This window comes from Drosophila santomea, chromosome 3R (assembly GCF_016746245.2).
Source record: "Drosophila santomea strain STO CAGO 1482 chromosome 3R, Prin_Dsan_1.1, whole genome shotgun sequence".
NCBI lineage: Eukaryota > Metazoa > Arthropoda > Insecta > Diptera > Drosophilidae > Drosophila > Drosophila santomea.
The window spans coordinates 28421367-28448300 of NC_053019.2; the positions used below are offsets into that span (position 1 = coordinate 28421367).

The 26934-nt window shown below is 47.0% G+C and overlaps 4 protein-coding genes across 7 annotated transcripts; 3 read left to right on the top strand and 1 right to left on the bottom strand.

The window, feature by feature from the left end:
* The first annotated feature begins 53 nt into the window (after positions 1-53).
* Positions 54-4310, top strand: LOC120454618 (mothers against decapentaplegic homolog 4). The gene is made up of 9 exons (XM_039640081.1): positions 54-730; positions 893-1161; positions 1240-1594; positions 1785-2012; positions 2167-2763; positions 2824-3106; positions 3168-3336; positions 3396-3522; positions 3582-4310. The coding sequence occupies exons 1-9, from the start codon at positions 667-669 to the stop codon at positions 3791-3793; spliced, it is 2304 nt and encodes a 767-aa protein (XP_039496015.1). The 5' UTR covers positions 54-666; the 3' UTR covers positions 3794-4310.
* LOC120454622 (N-acetyltransferase 9-like protein) lies at positions 4263-26934 on the bottom strand. Of its 2 annotated transcripts, none has more exons than XM_039640091.2 (2): positions 26777-26934; positions 4263-4946 (listed from the first exon to the last, which is right to left on the bottom strand). In XM_039640091.2, exon 2 carries the CDS (start codon positions 4943-4945, stop codon positions 4343-4345), a length of 603 nt encoding a protein of 200 aa, XP_039496025.1. In that variant the 5' UTR covers position 4946; positions 26777-26934; the 3' UTR covers positions 4263-4342. The 2 variants fall into 2 exon arrangements, with proteins under 2 accessions (XP_039496025.1, XP_039496024.1); XM_039640090.2 differs by lacking the exon at positions 26777-26934 and adding an exon at positions 5015-5168.
* Positions 5207-6810, top strand: LOC120454621 (transcription factor Ouib). Its single transcript, XM_039640089.2, has 4 exons — positions 5207-5446; positions 5507-6225; positions 6291-6401; positions 6461-6810. The coding sequence occupies exons 1-4, from the start codon at positions 5327-5329 to the stop codon at positions 6597-6599; spliced, it is 1089 nt and encodes a 362-aa protein (XP_039496023.1). The 5' UTR covers positions 5207-5326; the 3' UTR covers positions 6600-6810.
* Positions 7064-10615, top strand: LOC120454619 (microprocessor complex subunit DGCR8). Of its 3 annotated transcripts, XM_039640084.2 has the most exons (6): positions 7064-7232; positions 7605-7856; positions 8357-8563; positions 8617-9566; positions 9649-9903; positions 9966-10254. In XM_039640084.2, the coding sequence occupies exons 2-6, from the start codon at positions 7625-7627 to the stop codon at positions 10251-10253; spliced, it is 1932 nt and encodes a 643-aa protein (XP_039496018.1). In that variant the 5' UTR covers positions 7064-7232; positions 7605-7624; the 3' UTR covers position 10254. The 3 variants fall into 3 exon arrangements, with proteins under 3 accessions (XP_039496018.1, XP_039496017.1, XP_039496019.1); XM_039640083.1 differs by having other exon boundaries at positions 7064-7856; positions 9966-10615; XM_039640085.2 differs by lacking the exons at positions 7064-7232; positions 7605-7856 and adding an exon at positions 8066-8166.

The window sequence follows — 26934 nt, forward strand, 5'->3', positions numbered from 1 at the left end:
ATGGGTATTTCGTGCATTGCCCATCTGGCAACGCCCGCCAATGTTGTATCGCCAAACGGTCACTCTACACAGCCGCAACAAAATAAAGAAGGAAAAAAGGCAAATTGGGTGGAAAACTGGATTTCGTCGGGCGGAAAATTGCACATTCGAGTTTTCCAAGCAGCCAATTAAGTGCAAACTATGAAATTCCACAAAAAACAGTAAAAACAAGTCTTTAGCAAGGATTTGAGCAGGAAACTTCTTGCTGCTGCTGTGTGTGTGTACAGTGCGTGTGCCAGTGTGCGCGAAGAAGGAGGAGGTGAAGACGGCGGAGAGGAGAAAAGAGTTTTTCGCAGGGAAATTACGCCAACTTTGTGGGAGTTCAAGTTTGGTTAGTTGTGCGCGTATGTGTGTGCGTGTGTGTGCAACACCCCCCAAGCCCACTTACACATAGCCAGCCAGCCGCCGTTTGTTTTGTGCTCACATTCGCGTGCCGCCTTTGTTTGGCTTTCCTTTGGGCCGTGATTCTCCGTCTTGTTTTCACCCGCCGCCGGCTTCGATTACGCCTGCTCCAGCTCCCATCCGCACTCCGCCACTGACGATCCCCATTCCGGATCCGGATCCAGCAACAACGCCGCCGTGGATGCCCATGCTCGCACCCTGGGCTCCCTCGCCCAGGACTTTGGCATGGGCGGGGGCTCGGGGGCGTGTCCGCCCGCCCACATGTACGGCGCCGTAGCCCCGCAGGACAGTAAGTAAAGTGCTCCAGAGGCACCAGTCAAGCTAATTGGAGTCCCTGAAAGGAACTAAATAACTACTGAAGTAATTTAGTTGGTTTCATTTTCTCAAAGCTGAAGACAGAACCGCTGATCTACTCCTTAAACTCCAAACTAATTACCCCCATCATCCACAGTAATTGTCCGGGACATGGTGCAAATGCCGCCGCCGCCCTCGAACGCCCCCACATCGGCGGACGCGTGCCTGAGCATCGTCCACTCGCTGATGTGCCATCGGCAGGGCGGCGAAAGCGAGGGATTTGCCAAGCGAGCCATCGAATCGCTGGTCAAAAAGCTGAAGGAGAAGCGCGACGAACTGGACTCCCTGATCACGGCCATCACCACAAATGGAGCCCATCCCAGCAAGTGCGTGACCATACAGCGCACCCTCGATGGTCGCTTACAGGTAAGGATATGAAAGTCACGGTTAGAATAGAAGAATAGATTTCAATGAACTTGCACCATTACCATTTTCTATCAAAAGGTTGCTGGTCGCAAAGGCTTTCCGCATGTAATATACGCACGGATTTGGCGCTGGCCTGACCTGCACAAGAACGAGCTGAAGCACGTCAAGTATTGCGCCTTCGCCTTCGATCTCAAGTGCGACTCGGTGTGCGTGAATCCCTACCACTACGAGCGCGTCGTCTCTCCGGGCATCGATCTGTCCGGCCTGAGCCTGCAGTCCGGCCCCAGTCGCCTGGTGAAGGACGAATACTCAGCGGGGCCGTTGGTGGGCAGCATGGACATAGATGGCAACGACATCGGCACCATACAGCACCACCCAACGCAAATGGTGGGGCCCGGCGGCTACGGATATCCACAGGGTCCCTCTGAATATGGTAAGACTGCATAGTTTTCTTTTGGTCGGTAGTTTAGGTTGGAAAACTTAATTTTTTGATCATTTTTGTATATTCTCTAACATTTTAACTGATTTGTTCCTTTATTTAATTATTATTTTATATTTTTTTGGTCTTAACATATTTATTTATTTTTGTTTCCTTTCGGGGCTTTTATGTTGACTTTGCGTAGTTGGCGATGCCAATCCCATGAGTGCAATGTTTCCCACCGGGCGCACAATACCAAAAATCGAGCCCCAGGATGGAGTTGCTGGGTCGCGTGGGTCTTGGATGGTGCCGCCTCCCCCACGGCTGGGACAGCCCCCGCAGCAGCAACAACAGCAGCAGCAGCCGCAGCAACAAACCCCGCAACCTTCACAGCAGCAGCAGGCACAATCGCAGGCAGCTGCTCACTCACTTCGTAAGGATTTGACTTGAATTCTAATTGAAGTTTCCACAATCTAATTTAACTTTCTTTTTATTTGATTTGTTGGATTTTAAACTGTAAAACTATTCGTCATATAAGCAATTAGTTTCTGAATACTTTCTAATCTTTTGCCAAACTCAACTTTCAGCTGTACCTCACGGTATGCCGGGCATGCCTGGTCCGATGAATCCCGGTCCCGTGATGGCACCCCCACCCCCGCCGCAGCAGGCTCAGAATCCCCAAGGCAATGGGGTGCATCATAACCAGGCCACTTCGCCCACAGATCCCGTCTCCGCACTGGCCATGCAGCAGCAACAGCAGCAGCAGCAACAACAGCAACAGCAGCAGCCAGGCGGTGTGCCCAATGGATCAGTTAACGCCAGCGGCGGAGCAGCCACTGGCGGGCAGTACTATGGACAGCCACCTCCTGTAAGTCAAATGCAAGGTGCCGGTGGCGGAGGCACCTCGGTTGCCCCGTCCGTCCACGCCCAGCAAAACGGCTACGGGCCGCAGCCAGGATCCACGGGCAGTGCTTCCGTTGGAGGTGGCGGTGTCTTTGGCACAGCCCAACCCACTCCACAACAGCCACAGCAGCCGCCGACCGGAGTGCAGGCTAATGCAGGATCAGCTGGGGCTCAATCTGGCGGAGGAGGCGGTGCAGCTGGCACCTGGACGGGACCCAACACCCTCACCTACACACAGTCTATGCAACCACCAGATCCGCGCTCTTTGCCGGGCGGATTCTGTAAGTCTAGGGTTTAGAACCCACTGTACGACTTGATAATCCCTATCGCTCTTTTTCCAGGGAACTCGTCGCTTTCGGGTGAACTCGGCTCCCCGCAGCAGACGCCTCCGCAGCAGCAGCAACAACAACAGCAGCCACGCCTCCTGTCTCGCCAACCGCCGCCAGAATACTGGTGCTCCATCGCATACTTCGAGCTGGACACGCAGGTGGGCGAAACCTTCAAGGTGCCCTCGGCGAAACCGAACGTAATCATCGACGGCTATGTGGATCCCTCGGGAGGCAATCGATTCTGTCTGGGCGCCTTGAGCAATGTTCATCGCACTGAACAATCGGAACGTGCCAGGTGAGTGAATCCCTCGGGGTGTTACTCGAACAGCAGGGACTAATTACTGAGTTCCATGCAGGCTGCACATCGGCAAGGGCGTGCAATTGGATCTGCGTGGCGAGGGCGACGTCTGGCTGCGCTGTCTCAGTGACAACTCAGTTTTCGTACAAAGCTATTATCTGGATCGCGAGGCAGGACGCACACCTGGCGATGCTGTGCACAAGATTTATCCGGCCGCGTGCATAAAGGTTGGTGCAAGCAAGGGAACTCAATGCAATTACTTTAACACAATATTTGTCATACACAGGTGTTTGACCTGCGCCAGTGCCACCAGCAGATGCACTCGTTGGCGACCAATGCGCAGGCAGCGGCCGCAGCTCAGGCGGCAGCCGTGGCCGGGGTGGCCAATCAGCAAATGGGCGGCGGCGGAAGGAGTAAGTTAATGGACTCAGATTGATTTAAGGCCAACTAATATGTTAATGTCGTATTCTAGGCATGACGGCAGCGGCTGGAATTGGCGTGGACGATCTGCGCCGACTGTGCATCCTGCGCCTGAGCTTTGTCAAGGGCTGGGGACCTGACTACCCACGCCAGTCCATCAAGGAAACGCCCTGCTGGATCGAGGTGCATCTGCATCGCGCCCTGCAGCTGCTGGATGAAGTGCTTCACGCGATGCCCATCGATGGCCCACGTGCCGCTGCCTAATCCGTATTTATTATTGGCCTACATCTATGTTAAGAGCTCAGTTTTGGCGGCAGCTATCCGGCACAAATTGGAGGGATTTGTTTTTCATTTGAAATTCTGATTACGATTATGTTTGCCTTTGATTATTTGATAATAATTTTTATAAAAAATTGAAACAATTTAGAGGTCTTAAGTATGCAGTATGCAGCTGTAAAGCACTAAGCATCTAGTTTTATGTACTATACTTAAATATACACACACACACAACACCGGATACAATGCGCAAGCGGCAAATGCTTGTTGTCCATTTCCTGCCACGAAAATTACAAATTACAAAATACAAATTACAAATTACAAATTACAAATTACAAGAAGCATACACAGCATTACAATCATCCAAGCCACAGGGCGAAACAAAAGAAACATCGATGCACCCATAAATACATACATTTGATGTAAAATGCAACATAAATAAGGCAAGCGAAACAAGTAGATGTAACATAAGTGTAATAAACAGACCGTGAAATTACGATTCTAAGAGGTTGTTTTCTATTCTCGATCATCATCGTTTCACTGATAGCTTTGAGTGCGCAGATCCACCTGTTGGTCCAGCCACTTGATCCAATCCGCAGTGATGGGCCGTTCCAGGGTGACCTCGTGGAAGACCTCCACGCGACGCGTCTCAACGAACGTAAAACTCTTGAACAAATGCAGGGATGCGGCGTTATCCATGTCGATCTTCACCTCGAATTTGTCCAGTTTCAATTGGGACTGCGCTTGGGCGTACTTCAGCATGAGGAGCATGGCTTCCCTGCCGAATCCCTTGCCCCTGGCATCCGGTTCGGCTATCATGATTTCCGCCTCCGCCGTTTGTTGCTGGCTATCGGGATCTTGGTGTAGGAAGAGATTGGTGTCGCCCACCATGGCGGTAATCTCATCCTGGTCACGCGCGTAAGTCTCTGCATCCAGGACAATGAAGGTGAGCTTGTCGTCGTCCTCCCGCCAACTCCTTTGCATCTCGTGCTCCTCCTCCAAAGTCAGCTCCTCGGAGGCGGTCAGCTCCCTCAGGGTCTCGTTGCTCATCCACTGATGGTACTTTGGCACGTGGCGCGCCTCGTAGGGCACCAGGATAACCCTGCGACCCAGTATCTTGGTGTTCTCGTTCAGATGCATCCTGAGAGATACGACACATTAAAAAAATATGCTCAACCTGGAAATATTTGTTGTTGTAAGGTTGTTTACACAAATCAGCTGTTCAAATTAAGTGTGGGCCTCCTGAATCTACACCGTAAGAAATGTTCTGCTCGTATGCACTGCAAATTATTATTTTAATGAACTGTTAAATAGAATACAGGCGAGTTGGAGGGACATTTTCTTATCATTCCAATCAGAATCCGTTTTGGAATACCCCTACGATGTTATGATAGCGCTGCCAGATCGTCTCAGTTGGACCAGTCAGGCATCGCTAAGTGAGCAATAATATGAAAAGCAAAACAATTTTCTGTTTAAATTGTTCTTAAACGTTTCTAAGTCACTAAGTTAATAAGTCAATAAATGCCGCAGCGTTATTGCCGCACTTGCGGCCAGTTCATCTTCTGTTCAACACCCAGGAATCTCTTCCAGGAGCCCGATTCCGTGATGCTGCACCAGATCGAGGCTTTGACTGGATTGTTTGTGAGTAACTTTATCTAAATGTTTATATGTTCTTAAAACTCAAGCCGGGATTATCTCTAGTTGCTCTGCGGATCCGGAGACGAGTCCGATCTGCCCACTTTCATTTGCTCACCCTGCGAAATGGACCTGCAGGTGGCGATTTCCTTTCGGGAACGCGTGATACACACCCAGAACACACTGCAAAACAGTCCCAACGTGGGGGTCATGGACTTAAACGAAGCCGTCGTGGTTGGTGTGGAGGAGGAGCTTCAGTACACCGAGGAAGTGACCGAAGTCGAGGTCATAGACATGCTACCCGAGGAACAGCTGCCGGAGGAGGCGGAAGAGCCGCTCGAAATATGTGAGCAGCACGAGGAGCCCGAGGTAGAGATTCCTGCGCAGCAGAAGGAGCTCCGCAGAAGTGCAAAGACCACGCCCACAGTCTTCCCCTCCCTAAAGTTTGCGGACAACAGCCAGGCCCATAATAGCCACAAACCCCGTACCCATTGGGGCAGGCTCACCGAGGACGAAGTGGTGGCCCTGAAGCGGGAGCGACGCAAGAGGGAGTGCATATGCGAACAGTGCGGCCGGCACTTCTCCTGCCCCAGCAACTTCAAGCTGCACCTTCTTCGACACACCGGCGTGAAGAGCTTCGCCTGCGACCAGTGCTCCCAGAAATTCTACACTGGTACACTTCTGCGGCGCCACCAAGCCCTGCACGCAGGAACTGCTCCGTATCAGTGTCGCTACTGCGAGGCAACCTACAGCAACGCCAGCGGACGCATCCAGCACGAACGCATGTACGACCGAACTGGTTCCAATTCATATAGTATTCTATAGTAATATCTGAAATTCTTTCCTTCAGGCGCCATACGAATGTGAAGCCATTCAAGTGCAAGGATTGTGATAAAAGCTTTGCCATGAGCGGAAAACTCCGGACGCACATGCTAAGTCACACGGGAGTGCGCGCGTTCCAGTAAGATTGCAGTTATTTGAGTTTCAGCAGGACTCCTAACATAGTAATCTCTTTTTCAGCTGCGAGTCCTGCAAAGTCTCCTTCGTTCGCCGCTCCCACCTGGCAGCCCACTTCCGCTCCAAGGGGCACGCCCACGTACTAAGCGCCCAGGAGGCGCTGTGTAATCCTGTGGAACTGGACGTAGAGGCAAATACGTAAATGTGGATGCAGACAACGACTAAGACTTCATTAAGCAAAAGAAATTTACCAAATGAGGATCCTAAGATGAATAAGATGTTAAAAGATAATTCTGCTGGGGATCTCGAAAGTAAAAATCTGTAGCTTAGATTATATTCAGACTAGCTTTAATACTCAATGTTATTTATATTCATCGAATACAGGATATGTGCAAAAAAGGCTGTGTTAAATAATAAATGATTTTATATATGTTTAGAAAGTGCAACTTCGTTAATGTTTGTAGTTTTTGTCTTACAAAATGGCCATGTTGTTATGCCTTTGCAGGGTACCTCTTTTTTGTTGCCACTTTTTTGTTAAATCAATTTTATGTTAGTAATTATATTAAAGTTTAAAATATCGTTAAATTACTTACTGTTTTTATGGGTAACGAATTCGAAAGTAACTTGCCGGCTTGCGAGTAGCCAGTATTTCAAAACGACCTGCGCCTGGTCACACTGTTTTGCACTAAATAAATTAGAGGGCGTCTTTAAATTGCAAAATTCCTTGCAAAAGCAGTAGCAAAGTGTTTAGAGCTGCAATTGTCATAGATCCTAAGACTAAACGTACTTCTCCGGAGGATAATACCCGGAACCACCATTAACCCCAATTCAAAAAGTGCTTATCCGTTACCGCAAAACTGCATGTGGTGTTTGTTTCGCTTGTTTGGTTATTTTCCCCAAATAACCCTCTCTCTTTAAAGTCTCGAATTTCCACTTGAATTGCGCAGCTTTTGCTTTGGGATTCTGTCCAACAGATTTGGCAGAATCCATCGCGAAAGACGCAGCAAGTAGCAACGTTTGTAATCCGCGAAAGTGCAGTCGCAGAATTTTCCGGCGGGGCTTCTGGCTTAACCAATGTGGCACTTCCAATGAGAAATCAATTGCAAGGCGTTGGATGCTCTCAGTATTGGTTATTGGCGAGATTGGCCCCGGGACAGCATTACCAGACCGTTCCGATCAGTCCGAATTAAACCCCCTTCCGATCTAGACACACATCTTTAAAACACAATGGCGGAGAAGCCGCTGGCCGACTGTCCGGATTCTGGGCAACTACGCAAGCGACCCCGGCTGGAGGACGAGGAGCAGGAGCTCAAGGTGGCCGGCTTTTCGCTGAGCGCCATCGAGGAAATGCGCCAGACCCGGGACAACGAGCTCCAGAACGAGCCCATGGACCAGCAACTCCGGCAGTTCCAGGTTCTCGACGAAGTCGGCTCTGGCAGCGATGAGGACGATGAGTCAGGTGAGCTGGAATCATGCCTCAGATTTCCCAGGGTTCATTTTAAACCAGATAACAGGCTAGGTCACATGTAACGACTTTGTAATGACCACTTTTAGTTTCTCAGTGCAGGCGGCGTTCTTATCTCAAGATCTTGGCGCCTATCATTGTGCAAACAAAGGAGGCTGATAAAAGAGTCAGCCGGCAGGTTAACCCACGATATAGCAGCTTCAGTTTTCCTTTAGCTTCTTGTCAGGCAGGTGGCGGCCGTTTTGTGTGGACATCTCCATGCGCATGATACCCATTATCCGACTGGCTTGTCCAGCTTCCTCAGGTAGAGCCACTAATAAGGAGGGATCATTTTAATGAAACATCAAAGAACTAGACAAATGTGGGCCAACCCGTGAACTTGCCATTCAAATAATCTGGGAGGAGGGCGACCAACTTCTCGGCCGGTTTTCCATTTCCCAGACAAACAGACAGCTTATCTATACCGTGATTGTATCTCCTTACATGGCAACCAGACAACGCTAGCGAGCAGCAGGGTGGAAAGTATGGAGAAGGAGGCGACCTGGAGGAGGAGGAGGCGGCTGAAGGTGACGGCGAAGAATACGATTCCTCGGAATTTGATGATGAGGAGATCGAAAATCTGCTGGACGAGAAGCTGCCCGACGAGCTCCGCGAGTCTAAGCAGCCCAAGTACGAGCAGCGTTTCAAGACTGTGCTAGAAGGTCAGTGGTCTTCACCAAACAAAGATGTTTACTTTAATATGTTTTCATTTTAGAAAAACGGCTTAACCACTTTGAAGTCCTGCCCGAGGGATGGGTGCAGGTGACTCACAACAGTGGAATGCCGCTCTTTTTGCACCGCAAAACACGCGTCTGTTGCGCATCGAGGCCCTATTTTCTTGGCACTGGAAGTGCCCGCAAGCATGCAGTGCCCTTGGGAGCAATCCCCTGTCTCAACTACAGGCGGGCTTTGGAGGAAGAGTCGGAGGTGGAGCAACAAAAAACAGATGAAGCGCCTCCAGCGGCTGTGTGTCCTGTAACTGGAGCTGCCGCCTCACCGACTGAGCCCATGGACGTGGAGGGGAAAGAGAACAACGACGGCAGCTCCGTTCCGAAATCCCAACCGGATGGCTTAACTGCCCTTATGCCAGCTGCCAAAATTGTCACGGTCAACGAGAATACCCAAAAAGAATCCATAACACCGGAGCAACTGAACACCTACTGCCAGAAACTCTTCAAATTCAAAGTGATCCGTGTGCTGCGATTTCGGAGCTGGAATGCTCGCCGCAAGTTCACCAAAAACCGCAAGCACATCAAGAACATCCAACGACCCACGCTGCCAGATGGGACTAAGCTTATCAAATTCCCAATACTAGCGGCGGCTGGCGAGGGATCAACAAACCCCCGCGGTCGAAAGGAGTGGATCATGAATCCCAATGGCAAGAGCTTCGTCTGCATCCTGCACGAGTATGTGCAGCATGCTCTGAAAACGCAGCCCACCTATGAATTCAAGGAGCTCCAAAATGCAGCCACGCCATACTCTGCCACCGTATCGGTTAATAATCTCAAGTATGGAACGGGCTATGGCACCAGTAAGAAGCAGGCCAAGTCGGAGGCGGCTCGGGAAACGCTGGAAATACTCATTCCCGATGTCAAAGACAAGATTACGGGCAACAACAAGGACCAAAAGAGCGGCACTGCTAAAAAGGCTCAGAGCGATCTGTCTGTAAGCAAGCTAACTATATAGAATGTAATGATTTCTGAATATCTTGTACTTTAATCGCTTCCTTTTTATTAATTTCTTGCAGGTATTCGATGACATCCGCATCGAAGATCCCCGCGTCACCGAATTTTGCAATAAGACGACGGAGCCCTCTCCCAATGCCATTCTGCTAACTTGCTTGCAGCGCAACTACGGCAGCGATGTTCAGATCAGCCAGGAGATCAACCGCACGGCGAATAACAAGAATGAGTTCACCATGACCGTGGGCAAGCACACTGCCAAAGTGGTTTGCAAAAACAAGCGGGAGGGCAAGCAGCTGGCTTCGCAAGCAATCCTTCAGGTGAGCAGTGATAGGTTCTTTGCATACATTTCTTTATAACTTTTATGTTTATCTTATGTCAGATTCTACATCCGCACATCCAGACCTGGGGTTCCTTGTTGCGCCTCTATGGCAACAACTCCATAAAGACCTTCAAGGAGAAGAAGCTGGAGGAGCAGGAGATTACCGTCCTGCAGAGCAAGGCGGCGGTTAATCAACCCAACCACGCCATACTGGACAAACTTAAATCCGAGATGCTGAAGCTGTGCGCGAAGCAGGAAAGCGTCCTGACCATGGGCACTTTTGTTCCGCCAAGCGACGTCGACCTGCCCACTTCCTCCGGGTCGAATTTGAACAACGTCGAACTTTGATTGGGAAACACACATTCTCTCTTGCCAACTTTGATTCTCTAGTAGTGCATGACAAGCTCCCAGTCTCTCAGTTACCCAGTTCCATATTCGAAAAGCTAATGAGCTAATGACAACAACGACGCGTTCTCTAGAGGCACACGAACTGATTTAAAATTGGCCTTCACTATCTGAACTGGTCAATAATGAACAACTACTCATGAAGTGGCTTTAACAAGAGGCCAAATATGCAGAACAATTGCTTATGAAGTGGTTTTACATTAAGGTAAATGCATCATTCAATTGCCAAATATAAGTAGTTCATCTCTGCAGTAGTTAAGATGTGGGGTTCAATTTCATATTATACAAATATAAGCTTAAATAAAGTACCATTTAAAAATGATCTCCTTTGTATTTGGGTATTAAGATCTTTATAAAAGTAGTGTTCTGAGATTTTATATATTATTCATTTGGGCAGACGGCAGGGCAATTATTTGCTCATGATGTGCAGATATTGTTTAACTAATTCCCTCGTAAATCTTCTCGTATCGCTTTCGCTCTTGAAACGTCCAAATACCATTGACCCGTAACCAATTTGGAAGACTTTTAAAAAAGTCGTATTAAATATAAAAAAATGGATATTTACATGGCCATTAGGAGTCTGGGGTCGGGTGTTTAGGGGGGGTCCTTCTGGCGGTCGTTAGGTGAGTGGATGTTAATATTTAAAGCGAAGGGTGTAGCGGGGTGAAGCAGAGTGTAGGTGTGTGTGCGTGCAATTATTTAAAAGACGATGCAGTCATAAATTATGCTACATTTTCATTTCATTCTAACGTTTCCTTTTTTATAGCATTCCAACGAGCGTGGCACACAGACATATTTACCACGGAGAAAGCGGAGAGAGTCCAGAAAGAGAAAAGTCGGAGAGAGAAAGCGAGGGGAGAGCGGCGCAGGCGCAGATTCCCGGATTTTGCGCAGCAGCCCTGCTGCGAGATGAATTGTGGCGAGTTGCGACCTGCCAATTCGCAGTCCGTATCTGTATCTTCAGTACGGATTCTTCGCGTGGCGAGAAAACCACTTCCCGGCGCTCCTATCCTCAGGACTTTCGTCTGGGATTCATAATTAAATCACAGTAACTCGGCACGGACCGAAAAAAAAAATAAAAACGGGGAGAAAAACAAAGCTGAAAAACGCCAACTGCAGTGGAGAGCAGAATCACTTTTATTGACATTCATCTTAGTTGCTGTCGCCGTTCAAGCGTCAACCATCAACCGTCGCCTGTCAGTGCTCCTCCATCCCTCGGTGTGCCCCAAAAAAACCCACTTTATAGCCCCCAGTCCCTCGATTCGCGACTCCCGACTTTCGACTCTCGATTCCCGGTGCTCGTGTGTCGCGTGTTGCAAGTGCGTGGGCTGCCCGTCAAATCACTGGATATCACAAGCGGTACGACACGCGCGCCGTTTTTGATTTTTCGCCTGGGTCTGGGAAAAAAGTGCGGAAATTCGGTGAAAGACGGAGTACTCGGAATATAAACGGAAAATAAACGGAAAATCGGGTACACACACACACACGCACTCCTGCACACTGTGTCCAATGCATTTGGCCCGCTTGGCCTTAGCACTCGGAGATATGTAAATTATGCCAAATTCTATCGGAATTTTCGTCAGCGCCAGTGAATCGGTAAACAGCAGCCGCCGGAGCAGCAGAAGGCGGCCCGCAGTTCGCAGGACGCAGGAGCAAGCCAGCAGCAACAAGGACATCAGCAGCAGCAGCAACAGCAGCAACAGCAACAGCAGCAGTAGGTAAGCGGTAGCGCATTAGGCGCCAAGTGTCAGCGTAGAATGCTGGAAAATTCAATAATCCGCCGCAGGGCGCCCAATTGTCCCCTCCTCGCCGTCCGCCCGACCGCCCAACCGTCTGCCCGAAAAACCCACTCCACGCCTCCCATTTGGGCGCATACCGAATGAACTCGTGCACGGGCAGAAAAAGTGGTTACTACCAAATGGCTTGTGGGTTGCAGCACTTTGTTGTGGACTGAAAAGCGGATTGTAAGAGTGTTTTGTATGCTTGTGTAATTTTTTGAGTTTCTTTACAATGTGCTCCTGAATCCCTTTAGCTCAAATGAAAGGACGGGCCTCTTCAAACCCCAAATCCACATGCTTTTCGTAGGCGAGGGCGGTTTTATTTATCTTACATTATCGCAGAATGGCATTTCTACATCTGCAGTGGGCGTGTGTTAATTGAATTACAATATTTGGGGATTTTGTGGGGCCGCAAAACAACACGGCACAGAAAGCAGAAAGGGTTGAGTACATATTGGCAGAGCAATCTCTGGCCGCTTTTTCTCCCTGTGCACCTACATGGCGCATATAGGATACTCGCTCGGCTCTGCCGTAGTCTGTTGCGTCAAAAAGTAGGTTGACTTCGGTCTGGCCGGGTTTTGGGATTGGGTCTGCTCTGCTCTGCTCTGTTCTGCTTTGCGTTTGGCGATGGCTTTTGTTGCCGCTCGATATTCGTTTAGTTTCAGCTCGGTTTCAGTTTCGGTTTCAGTTCCAGTTGCTGTTGCTGTTTCTGGTTTGGCTTTGGCTTTGGTTTCGTTTTCACTTCCAGCTAATTTCGGTGAAATAAAGAAATGAAGAGTAAATAAGAAGTCGGGCGAAATGCGGACGAATTGGGGGAGCGCCGCTTCCCGCGGGAGCAAGTGTCCTTTGAAGTTGGGCTGAGTAAATCCAGGTAATGCTGCCCAGGACCGCGGGCTTCCATTTGGGGATTCCTTTGCGACCGAAACAAGGACTTTTTCGGGAAACACCCGAATTATAGACCCTTTCTAATACATTTTATTTTCCTGGCTTCCGGCTTTCTCTTAAGTTCCGTGCAATTCCGGGTGACAACGTTCGCCTCCATTAGATGTAAAGGTTTCTTTCCCATTTGCACTAAGTAATTGTCCTAAAAATCGATTATGGAAACCCTTGCTTTATGATTTTCTAATTCTTATTGATGAATCGAAATTTGTTCTAGTCGTGGCCGAGACTTTTCACATTGAGAAATCTGCACAGTTTCGCATTTAATTGCCTTTCCAAAAAGCTTACAACTTGAAAGCATTTATATCTAGTCTTGCCACTTTGTGGCTAACGCACTTTTTTAATTAGCAAGATTTTTCCATAGCAAAACAGATTTTCAATGTTTTTCTTGTGTAGCAGTTTAAAATGCAGAAACCAATTTGACGTGGCAAAAAATGGATGGCCGAAAAAGAAGGCAGCGCACGTAAGCTTTCTTTTTAATAATGCTCACATTCCCCGAAAGTTTGTTTTAATTAATATTCCGAAATGCGAAACAGACGAAACCAGACAAACAAGCCAACGAAAATATTTATACAAACCTGAAAGTTAGTAAAACCCGGCTGGAGCCAAAATTCCTGGGGATGCGTAAACTTGGCACTGAGTTTTGCCCCTTCTCCTTGGAGGAGGAGGCAACATTTTCGTTTGCGGGTTGCAATGGCAACCATCTGGGAGCGATGGCACCGCAAGGTGTCCTTTGATGTCTGATAAGAAAATCCGGGCAATGTGACACCTTCGGCTCAATGGATGACCGACCCATCAGCCATCACCCATCGTCCTTAGCCCCTCTCCATTTTCCATTTCGCATTTCGCATTTCCCACAAAGCGACCGACCACCAAGAAATCGGAAAATGACGGGGGAAGCGGCGCTAGTACTTAATAATGCAAATACCCACAAAAACTTTCTGGGGGACGGGGTGCTGAAAAATTCCAAAAGGGGCTTATCAAATTCTTAGGATGGCTTTGCCCAAAAATAGAAAAGTAAGCCAGAAAAATCGCATTCACTCAGCGCCGCTCGACTGTCGCCCAATTTGGCGTGGTAACAAATTATCGCTGGCCGGGAAAATCAATAAACATTAATCTTGTGGCGATTTTGTCTATATCCCGCACATTATTTGCATAGTTAATGGCCAGTACCACCGTTGCCGTTGGCCATCTAACCGACAACATACAATCGACGACCGATGGGTTCAAGTCCGAGTGGTTGGCCAATTGTTAAAATCATTGCCTGCAGGTCGAGCTGATTATGGGCACTTGTAGTTATGATTGGGAAATCGATTTTGGGCGAAAACCGTAAGCTCCGCCCGTTTACTTAACTGGAAAGTCGGACGGATTCGTTTGCATTTGCATTTGTATAATTAAAAGTGATGTAGAGAACTCGGGAGCCCCGGGCGAATTCGGATTGTTCGAGTGTTTGGCTTCCTGGGAAACGCAAAGGTGTTGCGATGTGGCAGGAACGACTCCAATTAACATCCTCGAGCAGAGCTCAAGGACTCCGTTGCGACGTAGATTGAATCTTGTGCTTGTGTGTTCAACATGGCGTATACATAATGTATAAATGAGTTTTCTTAGAGGCAGCGTGACATGTGAGTTGTCCATTAAAAGGGAAATGAAATGATTCTGCTAATAGACCCGGGGGATTTCTTTTTGATTGCTCTTCGGACGTATGCACATCCACTCCACTCCACTCCACTCCCCTCTATGCTTTCGTTTCCATATTGACTTCGAGGGGCACCTTAGCGCCCGCAAAAAGCAATCTCATCGAAGGCAACTTTATCGCATGAAATTAAAATTTAATTTCAATTAACTTATCACATCGTTGCCAGCATCCGACACCCGACACCCGAAACCCGACACCAATCAGGATTCCACGCCTCCGCCGCATCAACACATTGAACGCCCGGCTAATCTACCACAAAATACCTTGAGGTGGGGCATCCGAGGTTCCCCCTTTGCATTTCCCTGTCACCTTGCCAACCTACCAATTGCGGAGCTAACCAACTTGCCACCTTGAAAATTTCATAATTAAACGTTGCCCAACGCCGGCTTAAACCAAGCCAAGCCGAGCTGGGGGCATAGCCCTGGGTGACATCTTCGAGAATTCTAATTAAATCATCCCCGAGAACTTTTGAGGACTTTCTGTGTTGATTCATGTTCCATGTGGCAGCTGCCCCAACTTCGCTCGGGAATCCAAAAAGGCAAAAAAAAAGATGAAAACTCACACACACACATACAAGAATAGATGAGCAAAATCCGAAAAATGAAATGGAAAACTTTGCTTGCCCAGGAATTTCACTTGATTTCTATTTGTTGTTCTCCTGGCGAATCCCTCCGCTTCTCCACCCCCCCTCTTCAGTTCACTTCTTAGCCATTTACCGGTTCGTGTTATATGCCGACTAATTTGTGGTGTTTGCTTTTGGCCTCTTCAGACTCCTCTGCTGGTGCTCCAGTGGTTCCGTTCCGTTTCGGTTCGGTTCTGGCCGGGATCTTCGCCGAGGATTATGCAATGTGGACAGGGCGCAGGGCGCAGGGTGCGGGAAGGGCGGGTGTCAGTATCTCATGGTCATGCAGAGGAAAAAACGCATATGCCATTTTAAATTTCCATATCACATGCTTGCTGAAAGAGTGACAAGAAAACATTTTTATTCTCAAGTTGGGTAATTTCATTTGAGACTCATTTTTATTATTGAACGTACATCACTTTTTGCTCAGTGCACACGCCGAAAAACTCACTTATGTACACGCATGGGTACAAGATTCATAGACTCATAAATCTTTGAGTATTGAAAAACCATTTTTGCCTATAAGAACTCATGCCGAAAAGTTTATCCGGCGTACACGCTTTCCGGCTGAAGGGTGAGCGAATCGGGGCTCTCGATTGGATGGTATGACGTGGGATGGTAGGGGATGGTATGGTGTGGCATGTGATATGGAATGGGGTTTCCGACCGGGGGCACGGGAAACATTCGCAAACTTGGCTTGAGGTGAAAGCAAACAACGTGACGCCGGACAACGAACAGCGAACAACGAACACCAATGACGGTGTACAACACTGAATGGCAATTTAGCCAGGACTTCAAATGGTTGCAGGGCATCAGCAGGGAGGGGAGGAGAAGGTGCTGTGCCCCCCACCTGTGAGGGGGTGGTGCTGTAGTTTAAGCATGCCCAGCATCAATGCTCTCGGCCGTTTTGCGAAAATCCACCAAAATAATATTGTTATGTACATTTGTTGTGGACCTTGGTTTTTGGTCAATGGTCAGGGCTTTAAGTCACATAGTGCCCCCACCCCCCACCCCCCATCCGCCATTCTTCACTTACACATACGCAGCATATGCTCCAAGCTGGCTCACACACACATATACACGCATAAACATGGCCAACGAAGCGTTCGAATCGAGAGAGGGATATTCATGAAATGGAATAACTAATGACTTTATGCTAGGAGCGTGTTTTGTTAATTGCATTTGACGGCAGAGCGAGACGGAGATGTGGCGGGGCGGGGGAGCAAGGAAGATGCCACAACTTACACTTGAGGAAAATGTTTATCTTCCTAACTTCCATTCATGTTAATTACTTTATTTGTGTTATTCAAAGAAGGAGCGATTCAAGCGCCAAATACGATTTTTTCAAGAAAATCCTTTGATTAACATCAAAATTATTGTTTCAGTGCAGTGGCTCGCCAAAACTGGCCTCTTCGGCTGGGGAGGCATTAACTGCGGATGGGAAAAAATTGTGGCACACACTCGGTTTCCTGTTGTGGCAACGAAACTTAACGAACTTAGAGGAAGCCAACCAGTGGCAACGAGCGGAGGAGAACAACAGTTGACAGAGACCGCGGCTAATGAAACCGCAGTTGAAGTGGCTAAAAGGGGGGCCAAAAGGGGAAAGAGTCGCAAAGGAAAGGGAAAGGGGATGGAAATGGAAATGGGAAATGCGAATGCGAAAGCGAATAAGTGGAAATGGCTACTCAAGTTGCCCGCAGTTACAGTTTTGTATCTCATTCTCGGTCGCTGTGGAAAATAAACCCCCCACCGCCCCTACACAAAATGATGGCGACAATTTGGCAATGGCAGCGATAAGTTTTCCCAGTCCTTTTTCGGGAATAGGACTATGCCATTCACATGTGCTCCATTGTCTGATGCGCTCGCTAAAAGGGTTACTCGCAAGTCCCATTTGCAGGTCGCCAAATTAGCCCAATTGCTTTTTGGGGCTTCCAAGGGGAAAGCATATCCTGGCCAGAAGCCATTTGGTCCGGTATCTCATTTTCAGATTCACAGATGGATCGATGGCCGAATGACTGCGTATCTGCTAATTGATTAACCTAATTCAAAGAAGCTCACACGCACGAATCAATCATTTGCCGAAGGTTCCTGCTAATTAAGCGAAATATCATCGATTTTCCGATGAATTCACACTCAGTCTAGACAAGTGCAGGAATGCGTTAAATCACATAGAATAATTGGACCAGTTCTTATGCTACTGGAAGTAACCTTGGCCAGAAAGCATTTAACATATATTACAAAGAATAATATCAGACACACAGTTGTGCAGCAATTAGACGCTTTCAACTCCAAGTTGCATGTCCATCGGCAATCGATGGCTCCAATCCACTTCTCCACTCCTCTCCATCATCGTCTGGCCCTCTAATGTGCACTTGAAATTAATTGGCCAGCTGTTCCCTGTTCGCTGTTCTCTGGGCAACTTGACTTTTTCATTCCGGCCACCTCAATTATGAGAAAATAAATACTTAACTGCATTTTAATTATCCCGGAAAAAAAGATGTGCCACAGCGGCTTGTGTGGATCCTTGAATTGTGCACATACTCGTATAATTTCAAGCAAACTCACTTCAAAGTCAAAGCTCAGATTGGTCAATTCAAGTGGCTTTTGGAAGGCCGGGGCTTGGTGACCACTTAATTATACGTATACTCGTGTGCAGGACCTTCTCTGCATCACCAAACCATTACACTGCGAACAATGCTGGATCCCTAATAAGTTATTCTTGAAGTTTAAACTTAGTCTTCCCCCGTTTCAAACACTTCTAGTATTTGTGTAACTAACATAACTTAAACATACTTTAAATAGTAAATACTAAGCTTCAAGAATTCCTCCAAGTGCAGACATCGGCACGAGGACACGAGTCCCGACTCCTGACTTCCTCAACGTCCAATTTGCGTACTTAAATTCATTTCACTTTAATTACGAAGGTTTCCCGTTTAATATTTTATGCTCCACTCGCAGCACTTCGCTGCTGGCTGCCGATTTTCCCCCGATTTCCCCCCCGCGACTTCCTGCCGATTTTCCGCATTTTCCATCCGCCCATTTGGCCACGTTGCCCAGGACCGCTTCATCTGCTTAATGTCAGTTATTTTCATTACCCCCCAGCCGACCAGGACATCGACATCTCCAGCGCGCGTTGTCAGGCTTCTGGTGGTCGGCTTCTTTTTATTATTTGGCTTATTTGGCCGGGATGTTCTCGCATTTCAGCCTGTGTTTTTGGTGGGTAAATATTTCGACTATAAACCGTATTAAGGTATTCATAAATTGCCTGCTGCTTAACCCCAGCGCGCATAAGTATTGGACATCCAATTTGGTAATTCAGGGGCGGAAAATTGAGCAGCCGCCGAATGGCAAAGGGTCTATTGGAAAATTCGTTAACGGATCGGATGACATAAAAACGTCTTGCCAGAAGTAAGCTGCCATGTTTATGAGTCGAGCAACAAGCCAAGATCCGCAAATTGGGCCTCCAATTTGGTGGTGGGGCTGCCTAAGGGAGGACTTGGGGGCGACACACGCATCATTATGGAGCCAAAGTGTCGCGCCCGGGATGCTCATCAAATGCCAAGCGAACGGTGTAAACTGCCTCATTGAAAGCGACAGCCTCGGAAAACCCATCCTTCGTTGGAAAAACGGAAAAACAGGATGGAAACAGTGATGGGGCAAAACTGTGATTGAGCCCAGATGGAATTAGTTTATAATTGCTGCAGAGAACTCGCATTTCGCTCTCCTGGTTAATTGGAACCCTCGTGGGCTCAGGGATCCCCTGCAACTACGCAACTACGCAACTACTATTAAGCCCCGGTTTAGTGAGGGGTTTCCCCGGCAACTGACGCGCATGAATCGAAGCACAGGGAGTTATAATCTCATAAGCTCCTTAGCCTGTGCTTTTCTTACACGCTGCCGGAAAAGCTGGAAAAGGTGAAACTGGGAAAGACTGGAAAAAAACCGAGATAGAAACGCTATGCACTCCAGCAGCCTTTACAGTTTCAACTTAAAAAGTCAATGAATGGATGTGGTTCATATTGTAACGATGGATTCATCATATTCATATACTATTCAAATAACTTAGTTGCATCCACTGAAAATCGCTGGTTGTGTAAAACATTCGCATGCCACTAAGTTGGCAGATAGCAGTGATTGAATCACTGTCTGCGCCTGTTCACGCATCACCAAGTGGTGACATTCCCCGCAGCATTGGGCGACGATTGGGTGCGGACCAGGCGAACGCACTGGAGTCAGGAGTCGGAGTGGGATTCGATGAAGGATGCGGAGAAGGAGATGGAGGCGGAGGCGGAGATGGGTGCGAAGGCGGAGGCAGTTGGCCTCGACGACAGCGAAGGCAGGAACATTACTGACACTGCAAAAAAAAACATAGCCGCAGATTGCGATGGCCAAATATATTATTAAGGCCATACAAAGACCCCAAATATATTGTAGAAATCTGAAAAGTGAAAAGCAAGATTTCCCGAGCCCCATTTTCCGCGAGTGTATCAATAGCGCGCGATGACGAGGACGACAGCGCAATTGGTTTTTGGGAGACAACAAAGAAAGCGAACCTCGATTGGGCGGAGTTGGGGGGAAAGTGGGAAAAGCGGGAAAGTGGGGAAAGCGGGGAAAGCGGAGTGGGGGGTGGTTACACGAGGCTGCCAAATACGTGCGTGGCTGAGATTTGTTTGGCTCTCATCCGCGCACATCCTGCGCTTTGCTAACTTTTTGCTCTCCCTGCTAATGTCCTGTCTTTGGATGTATGGGTTCCATGCTTCTGTGGCTGTGGCTGTGTGGGTGTGAGTCCTTCGGTGGGACAGAGTGTGTGCGTGTTTTACAACCACAACCTGTGGGGCGGGCAAAAAAAAGAGGGGGCGAGAAGCGAAAACAAAAAATGGAATGAAAGGAGCAGAGGCCGGGGCAAATCGTTGCCTTTTTTATGTGACCATTTCCATTGCGACTGCGACTGCGTTCGTGTTCATTAACGTTGCTATTACATTTTAACACACCGAATCGGAATGTGTCCTGGCAACGTCCTTGCCACGCCTCCGACCCCCACTACGCCCCTCGTTAGCTTTTACTTTCGCTTGTTTTGTTTGCTGTTGCTTCTGCCGCTTTTGCTGCGAGAATGTTGAAATATCCTGTTTAACTTTATTTCACTTTTTCACAGCATCCTACACGTGGCCACCCATCCATTTACCGCCCACTTCCGGAGCTTCGGCGTGTGTGTATGTGTGTGTGTGTGTGTGTGTGTGTGCTTTAGTTGGCATGCATAAATTTTTACGTTTGTTGTTGTCTTATCAGATCATTTATTTGCGCAGGGAAGGCCTCCCATTTCCCCATTTCCCCATTTCCCCCCTTTTCCCACGCTCTGCACTCGCATTACTCGTGTTATTTGCATGTTGTAGAAAAATATCAATTTGCGTACCTCCGACGTCGATGGTAGACGGTCGGTCGTTTAACATTTTCCGCTATTTACAGGCCCTTTGTCCTTTTTCATTTTCCTTTTTCCTTTGCGCCCGCCTTAATTTGCCGGAGACACAGTGGCCCATCCCCCCAGGAAGTTGGAGATATGCGAGTGTATCTCGAATGTTGTGCAAATGTTTTTTTTGTTTCCCCCCACATTTGAGTCCCCACTTTCGCTTTTGGCCATTTGAATATGAATTTATATCAATGTGTCTGGGTCACGCTGCGTATACGCAATTTATATAATTCGTGGCGCTATTTGCATAACTATATTGTCCAGAGTTCAGCTGCTTTGCGCCTCGCGTGATAATGTAAATTTCTCGGCCACTTCGTTTCTATTTGGCCCGGAATTTATCACTTGACTGCTTGGTCCGACTTAGCCATTAGTGGAGCCAAGGAAGAGGAGCAGGCAGATGAAGTCCACGCAAATAAGGTGAAGTGCAGCTCGGACTTATGCCCACGAGTCACGTAACTTCCTGTCGGCGCCACAGTCGCCATGGCTACTGGTTAGTGGATCCTGGTTTCTGGGTTCTGGGTTCTAAATTCTTCATTCTGGATGCCCGGCTCTAAGCTGACTCGGAGTTATGGGCCACCAAGTGGAGGAAGACACTCCTCGCTGTGGATTCATAAATTTAATGCTCAGCAGCAGTTCGCCTCCCCCACTCACCCACTGACCACCCAGAGCACCAATAACTTTTCTGATAATATCTGGGAATCACCCGGCAGCACTCGCTATTTATCTCCATCCATGGCTTTCTCTTTCGATGTTGCACCGCGACAAAATATCAACAATCGGGTCAGCTTTTGGGTCAGATACGTATCACAGGAAAACATAATATGGGTTTGAAGGTTTCTCCTTATACAAAAAGGCATACCTATGAATATGGAAGTCTATATAAGGCAAATTCCACAGATAACATTGTGGCATCCTTAAACAAATTAGTTTTCATTCATTCATTAAATTGTTAAATAATTTGCACTACCGTAATCCGACATTATAAGTTATGAAAAACTTTCGCGAATTCTTAAGCATTTTTCACTGTGTGTCGCTTGTCGTTAGCACATTTGATGTTGCATACTTTTATGTGCTACAGATTTTTCGGCGCGCACGCGGCTCTAATGAGCAGAAGCAGCAGAAGCAGGAGCAACTACAACCACATCATCAACTTTACGCCCAACTATGTGTCGTATACGTAATATGTGTGAATACCAGAGCAGGGTACACAGTGGAGGGGTTGGGAAAAGTTGTGGCAGTGGCCAAAGCACTCACCCACATTGCGCACACAATTTTTTATGGTTGGTTAACTAAATTTACTTTACTGCCTTCCAAACAGCCATGAAACTAGAGAAAGCCAACGAGGCCCAAGAAGAGCGAGATAGACTTAGGCAATATACATACATAGCTGCAATATTGAAAACTGATCAACCTGATTGAATTGCCAGCCACTGAAATAGAAACTAATGAATCGCTCGAGACTTGTGAGCCCCCAACGTTCAAATGTATGTAAAATAATACCAATTTCTCGGGTAAGCCTCGTCCAAAGATTGCGTATACGCAGCGTTGATTGGGTGGGAATTGGATGCGTTTACGAATACATAAATTCATTAATAATGCCCTCGCACATTATGCTATTCGTCCCAGACGAGCTTTAAAGTGCATTATAGCCCAGTCCTCACTGCTGCCAAACATCCGTCCAATGGAGCCGGGCTCAGCGGGCTCATCGGAGTACAGTAAGTACTCCTGACAGCCTCAAAGAGCTCAGGATTCGAGGGAATCATTCAGCCGAACTGTAAAACAGTGATATCGAACTGAAATTTGCCCGGGCAGGTCTGGTCCCTTCTAAGGGCTTAAACTAAATGGAAGCTGATTCCCTGGCTATAGATTTCAATTCCTTTCGAATGACTTAGTTCACAGTTCAAGGCGTATTCAAGTGTGCAAGCAAAATGAGTTTTCTGAACTAATAATCTCTAGCTGTATTTGAAATAGCCCGTATTGATATGTTTACATTAAGTAACCATTTCGTGTTTTCATCTCTTGCAGGTTTTTGGGACACTCCGACGAGCCTTTACAGCCGAGTAGCACTGTAGCACTGTGAGTAAGCCATGATTCCACTGTAGAACACACTTATTTATTTATGTGCGAATGATTATGTGTGTGCAGCACCCACATAAGCTGCCAAGTATTTACCGAGGATATTTAGCAAACATTTACTGTTCCCAAATATTGCGAGGTCGAAGTGGGAAATGGTGTTCCAAGTGGGCAAAGTGGGAAAGACAGCCGGAGTGACACGGAGATGGCGCTGTGTCCTCGTCGCCGATACCCGCCTATCTGTCCTTATCGATATTTGCGAAATAATAAAAAAGTGGCAGGCCGCACACTGCCGTAATACGGAGCAGCGATGAACGGGAGCGGGCCCAGTTGTCATCCTGCTTCCTTTGCCTCCATATATGGGTATCTGGGTATGTGGAGGGGATGCCCATGCCCGCTTTTATTCGCAATATTCCCCCAGCTCAACAGCTCAATCTGCTTCTGCTACGATTTCGAATGGAGCAATGGAGCTGGTACCCAGTGGGTCGCAGATGGGGCGCAGAGTCATGAAAAATTACACAGGGCATTTTGTTCGCCTGTCGGCTCGACTCTTGAGATATTCCAATTTTTAAAGTGTCAAAAATATCCGCTTATGTATAGAAATACATACCGACTTTTATGGTACATACACATGAATATGTAAGCAGATAATGGCTGCTTTCGGCCTCCACTTCTTTCATTCAGTTGAGAGTTGAGTTGAGTTGAGTTGGCTAACATACAATTCCTTGGCGCAAAAGTTTGCGGCCAAACAGAAAAACGCAAAAAAAAACAAGAGGGAACGCTATAGTCGCCTTGCCCGACTATCTGATACCCGATACCCGAAGAGAAAAAGAATAAGAAGAGAGAAAGAATAAGAAGAGAGAAAGAATAACATTTTTTACTCCTAATTGCCAATACTAACCAACCTAATCACTTTTTGACCGACTTTGTCAAAATAATTTTGTCCAAATTTTCGCATTTTTTGTAAGGGGTATCATCTCCAAAAATTACAAAAAATGTGAAAAATGTGGAAATTGAATTACGAGCTCAGCGAGGTATGCCATTCCATATTCGGACCGATATTTCGAATGTTATGATCAAAATACTGATATTTATAGTCGCAAAATAACAGAAAAGCGATTTTCGGCAAAAATCATCATCAAAAATTGGAAGAAAAGTGAAAATAATATAATTTTGTTTTGAAGACACAGTTCGATTGGAAATTGAATTACGAACCCAACGAGGTATGCCATTCCATATTCAGACTTATATTTCGAATGCTGTGATGAAAATAACCTGCGGGTCCTGAGATCTCGACGTTCTAACGGAGGGACAGACGGACATGGCCCGATCGACATGGCTATTGATCCTGATCAAGAATATATATACTTTATATGGTCGGAAGCGCTTCCTTCGGCCTGTTACATACTTTTCAACGAATATAGTATACCCTTTTACTCTACGAGTAACGGGTATGAAAAGAAAAAAAGGGGAGCAGCGAGAAGAAAGAAGAAAGTTCAAATCAACATATTGATTTTTGTGCGAAGGGGGCGTGTCGCCGCCCACGACCACAACTACCCACGAGATACGAGCACACAAAGCCGACGCTGACGTGTGTATCTTGTATCTTCGCTGGTTGGCTACTGCTGCTGCTGCTGCCTTTGCTGTTTTTACTGTTTTTGCTGGTTTTTCTGGAGTTGTAAATGTTTGCCAACTGGTGGACAGGGCATTTGCTTGTTCACAACTTTTATTTATTTATGGTTTGATATTTATTTATTTCCCTCCGCATTTATTTTGCAAAAGATTCTGCCATGATACGAGTGCCTTCCTGGCTGCTCTTAATGGGTTTTGCGTACAAATTCAACTGGCTGGCTTGAGTTTTATTTTTATTTTTTTTAACTTTATTAAATTCAGTGCGGAGCAATCAGTTCCAGTTTACGCTTTTGCTTGAACTTTGCAAACTGGCTATTGTTTACCACTATTTACTATTATTTATTTCCTTTCGGGAGTGCTATCTATTCCTGGCCGTATTTCTTTGGCAGACTTTTATGAAGATATCTCACAAGTTGCTCTTAATTTGTCTTATGTAAACATTCAATTTGCTTCGCTGGCTTCTGCCTTTTATTGGGTTTATTAAATTCATGCACACCTTTGCTGACCCAAAACAATTCCAGTCAGTTTTGGATTGCATTGAATACTTGAGCCGTAATGCTTTATAAATTCCAAATAAATTGAACCAACCAATCAGGGAACTTAAAAATTCAGCACTAATGAGGCTGCATTTCTCACAGTGCCTGCCCGGATCAGCTTGGTGTTATTAAATTTGTTTCAATCTCTTCGACTGGCCTGACCTGACCTACATCAAAATCGGTTCCCATTTCACGGACCAGCAAAATGTTGCAAATTTGTTGGCCCTTTCGGGTTTGCTGCCTTTGATTTGCCCCGTTCAACTTCTGCCAACTGTATAAAGTTTCAATTTGCTTGTCCCTTTGCCAGCCTCAGTTTTCCGCCTGAGTTTTCCTCCTCTGCCGCTGTTTTGCTTTGCCTTGGTTTTCCGCTTCTGTTTTTGCGCATCCCTGCACTTGCCACACTTTCTGTCTCCACGAAATGGCAATTTAACAATGAAAAATTAAGGGAATTGCAAGTTTTTCTTTCTCTGCAAAAGAGGCTTATATCCCGTATCGTTTCGCATCGGGTCTACCTAAGTAATTACAGTTGAATGGTGGCTACAAACAAGGGGTAGTACGGGAAATAAATGGTGTGTGCACAGGAGATAGAAACGTTTGGTGTTTTTCTGTTTTAATGCCGGAAAATGGGAAAAGGGAAAAAGGGAAAAAGGGTTTCCTGCAAATATTTAACAGCGAGCCCCATTTGTCATTGGAATTTTCGCTCCTTTTTTCGGCGAGTTCTGTTCGCTTTGTTTTTTCTGGCGGACTCTGTGATGATGTTTAATTAATTAGAGCGCTTAAATATTACATGCCAAATTGCTGGATAGTTTGATTCGCTGGATAATTCAATTTATGGGCGGAATTCGGAGCCGTTTTGCATAACAATGCGCATTTGCATGCTCCAATAAGTATGCAACATAAATAATTTTTCACTTTGCCCACTCACACATGTGCGGCCCAGTGGAAGCTCTCTTAAAATATCATTAGCATGCACACGGACACACATCTGAGACCTGACCTCCGACCCTAAACACCCACCACCCCCCACCCCTCAGCGCTTGACAAGATTTAAAGCATTTTTCATGTTGCCTTTTGCCACTTTGCTCTCGCTTATGTCAACCGGGTATGGCTAACAAATACATACATAAATCCACCCGAGGGCTTCCCTCAGCAGTAACATGGAAATTTGCTCGTTTTCCTCCTGCTTTCCCGCTTTCCCAGCTTTTCCCACACCACCTACCGTTTTAACCGTTGCACGCATCTTTTATGCGTGTTTTGTTGCTGCTGCAAAATTTACAACGGAACCAAAAAGTTATGAAACTCATTAAAACACGAAACTAATTCAAACACCCCGGGCCTAATTGCCAACTCCAGCCTAAGCCGAATACAAATGGAGGGCCAAGGAACGAGTCCTGGCTAACGAATCCTCTTCGCCTCGGTCTGCTTGGTCTGCTGTCTGAACGATTCGCTGGCGAATCCAAAAAATTATTTAGCGTTAATTTCCATAGAAAAATGTGCGCGTCAACAGAAATTAAGTGTCCCAGCTAATTTAACACAGCGCTGGGTCAGCGCTCTCGCTTCCTCGCCTGTCTCCCTCTCTCTCCCTCCCTCTACACTGTGAGAAAAGAGAAATTTACAGCAATCGCCAAGTACTCAAAACCACTTAGGGCGTCTGAAGATTTGATGCAATATATTTTGAGTCTGATGTAAGTTTGGATTTCAAAACATCTACTGACATTTCACTCACCTTTTTTAACCCTCCATCTATCCGATTTCGCGCAGTGTACGCGCCTGATCTTTGGTCCTGCAGCGCACCGCAGCTGGTGGGCCGCAGATGCCTGCGACGCGTTAGAATACTTACAATTTTAATTTGAATAATTTTGCAGGCTCTAAACGTAAATTACC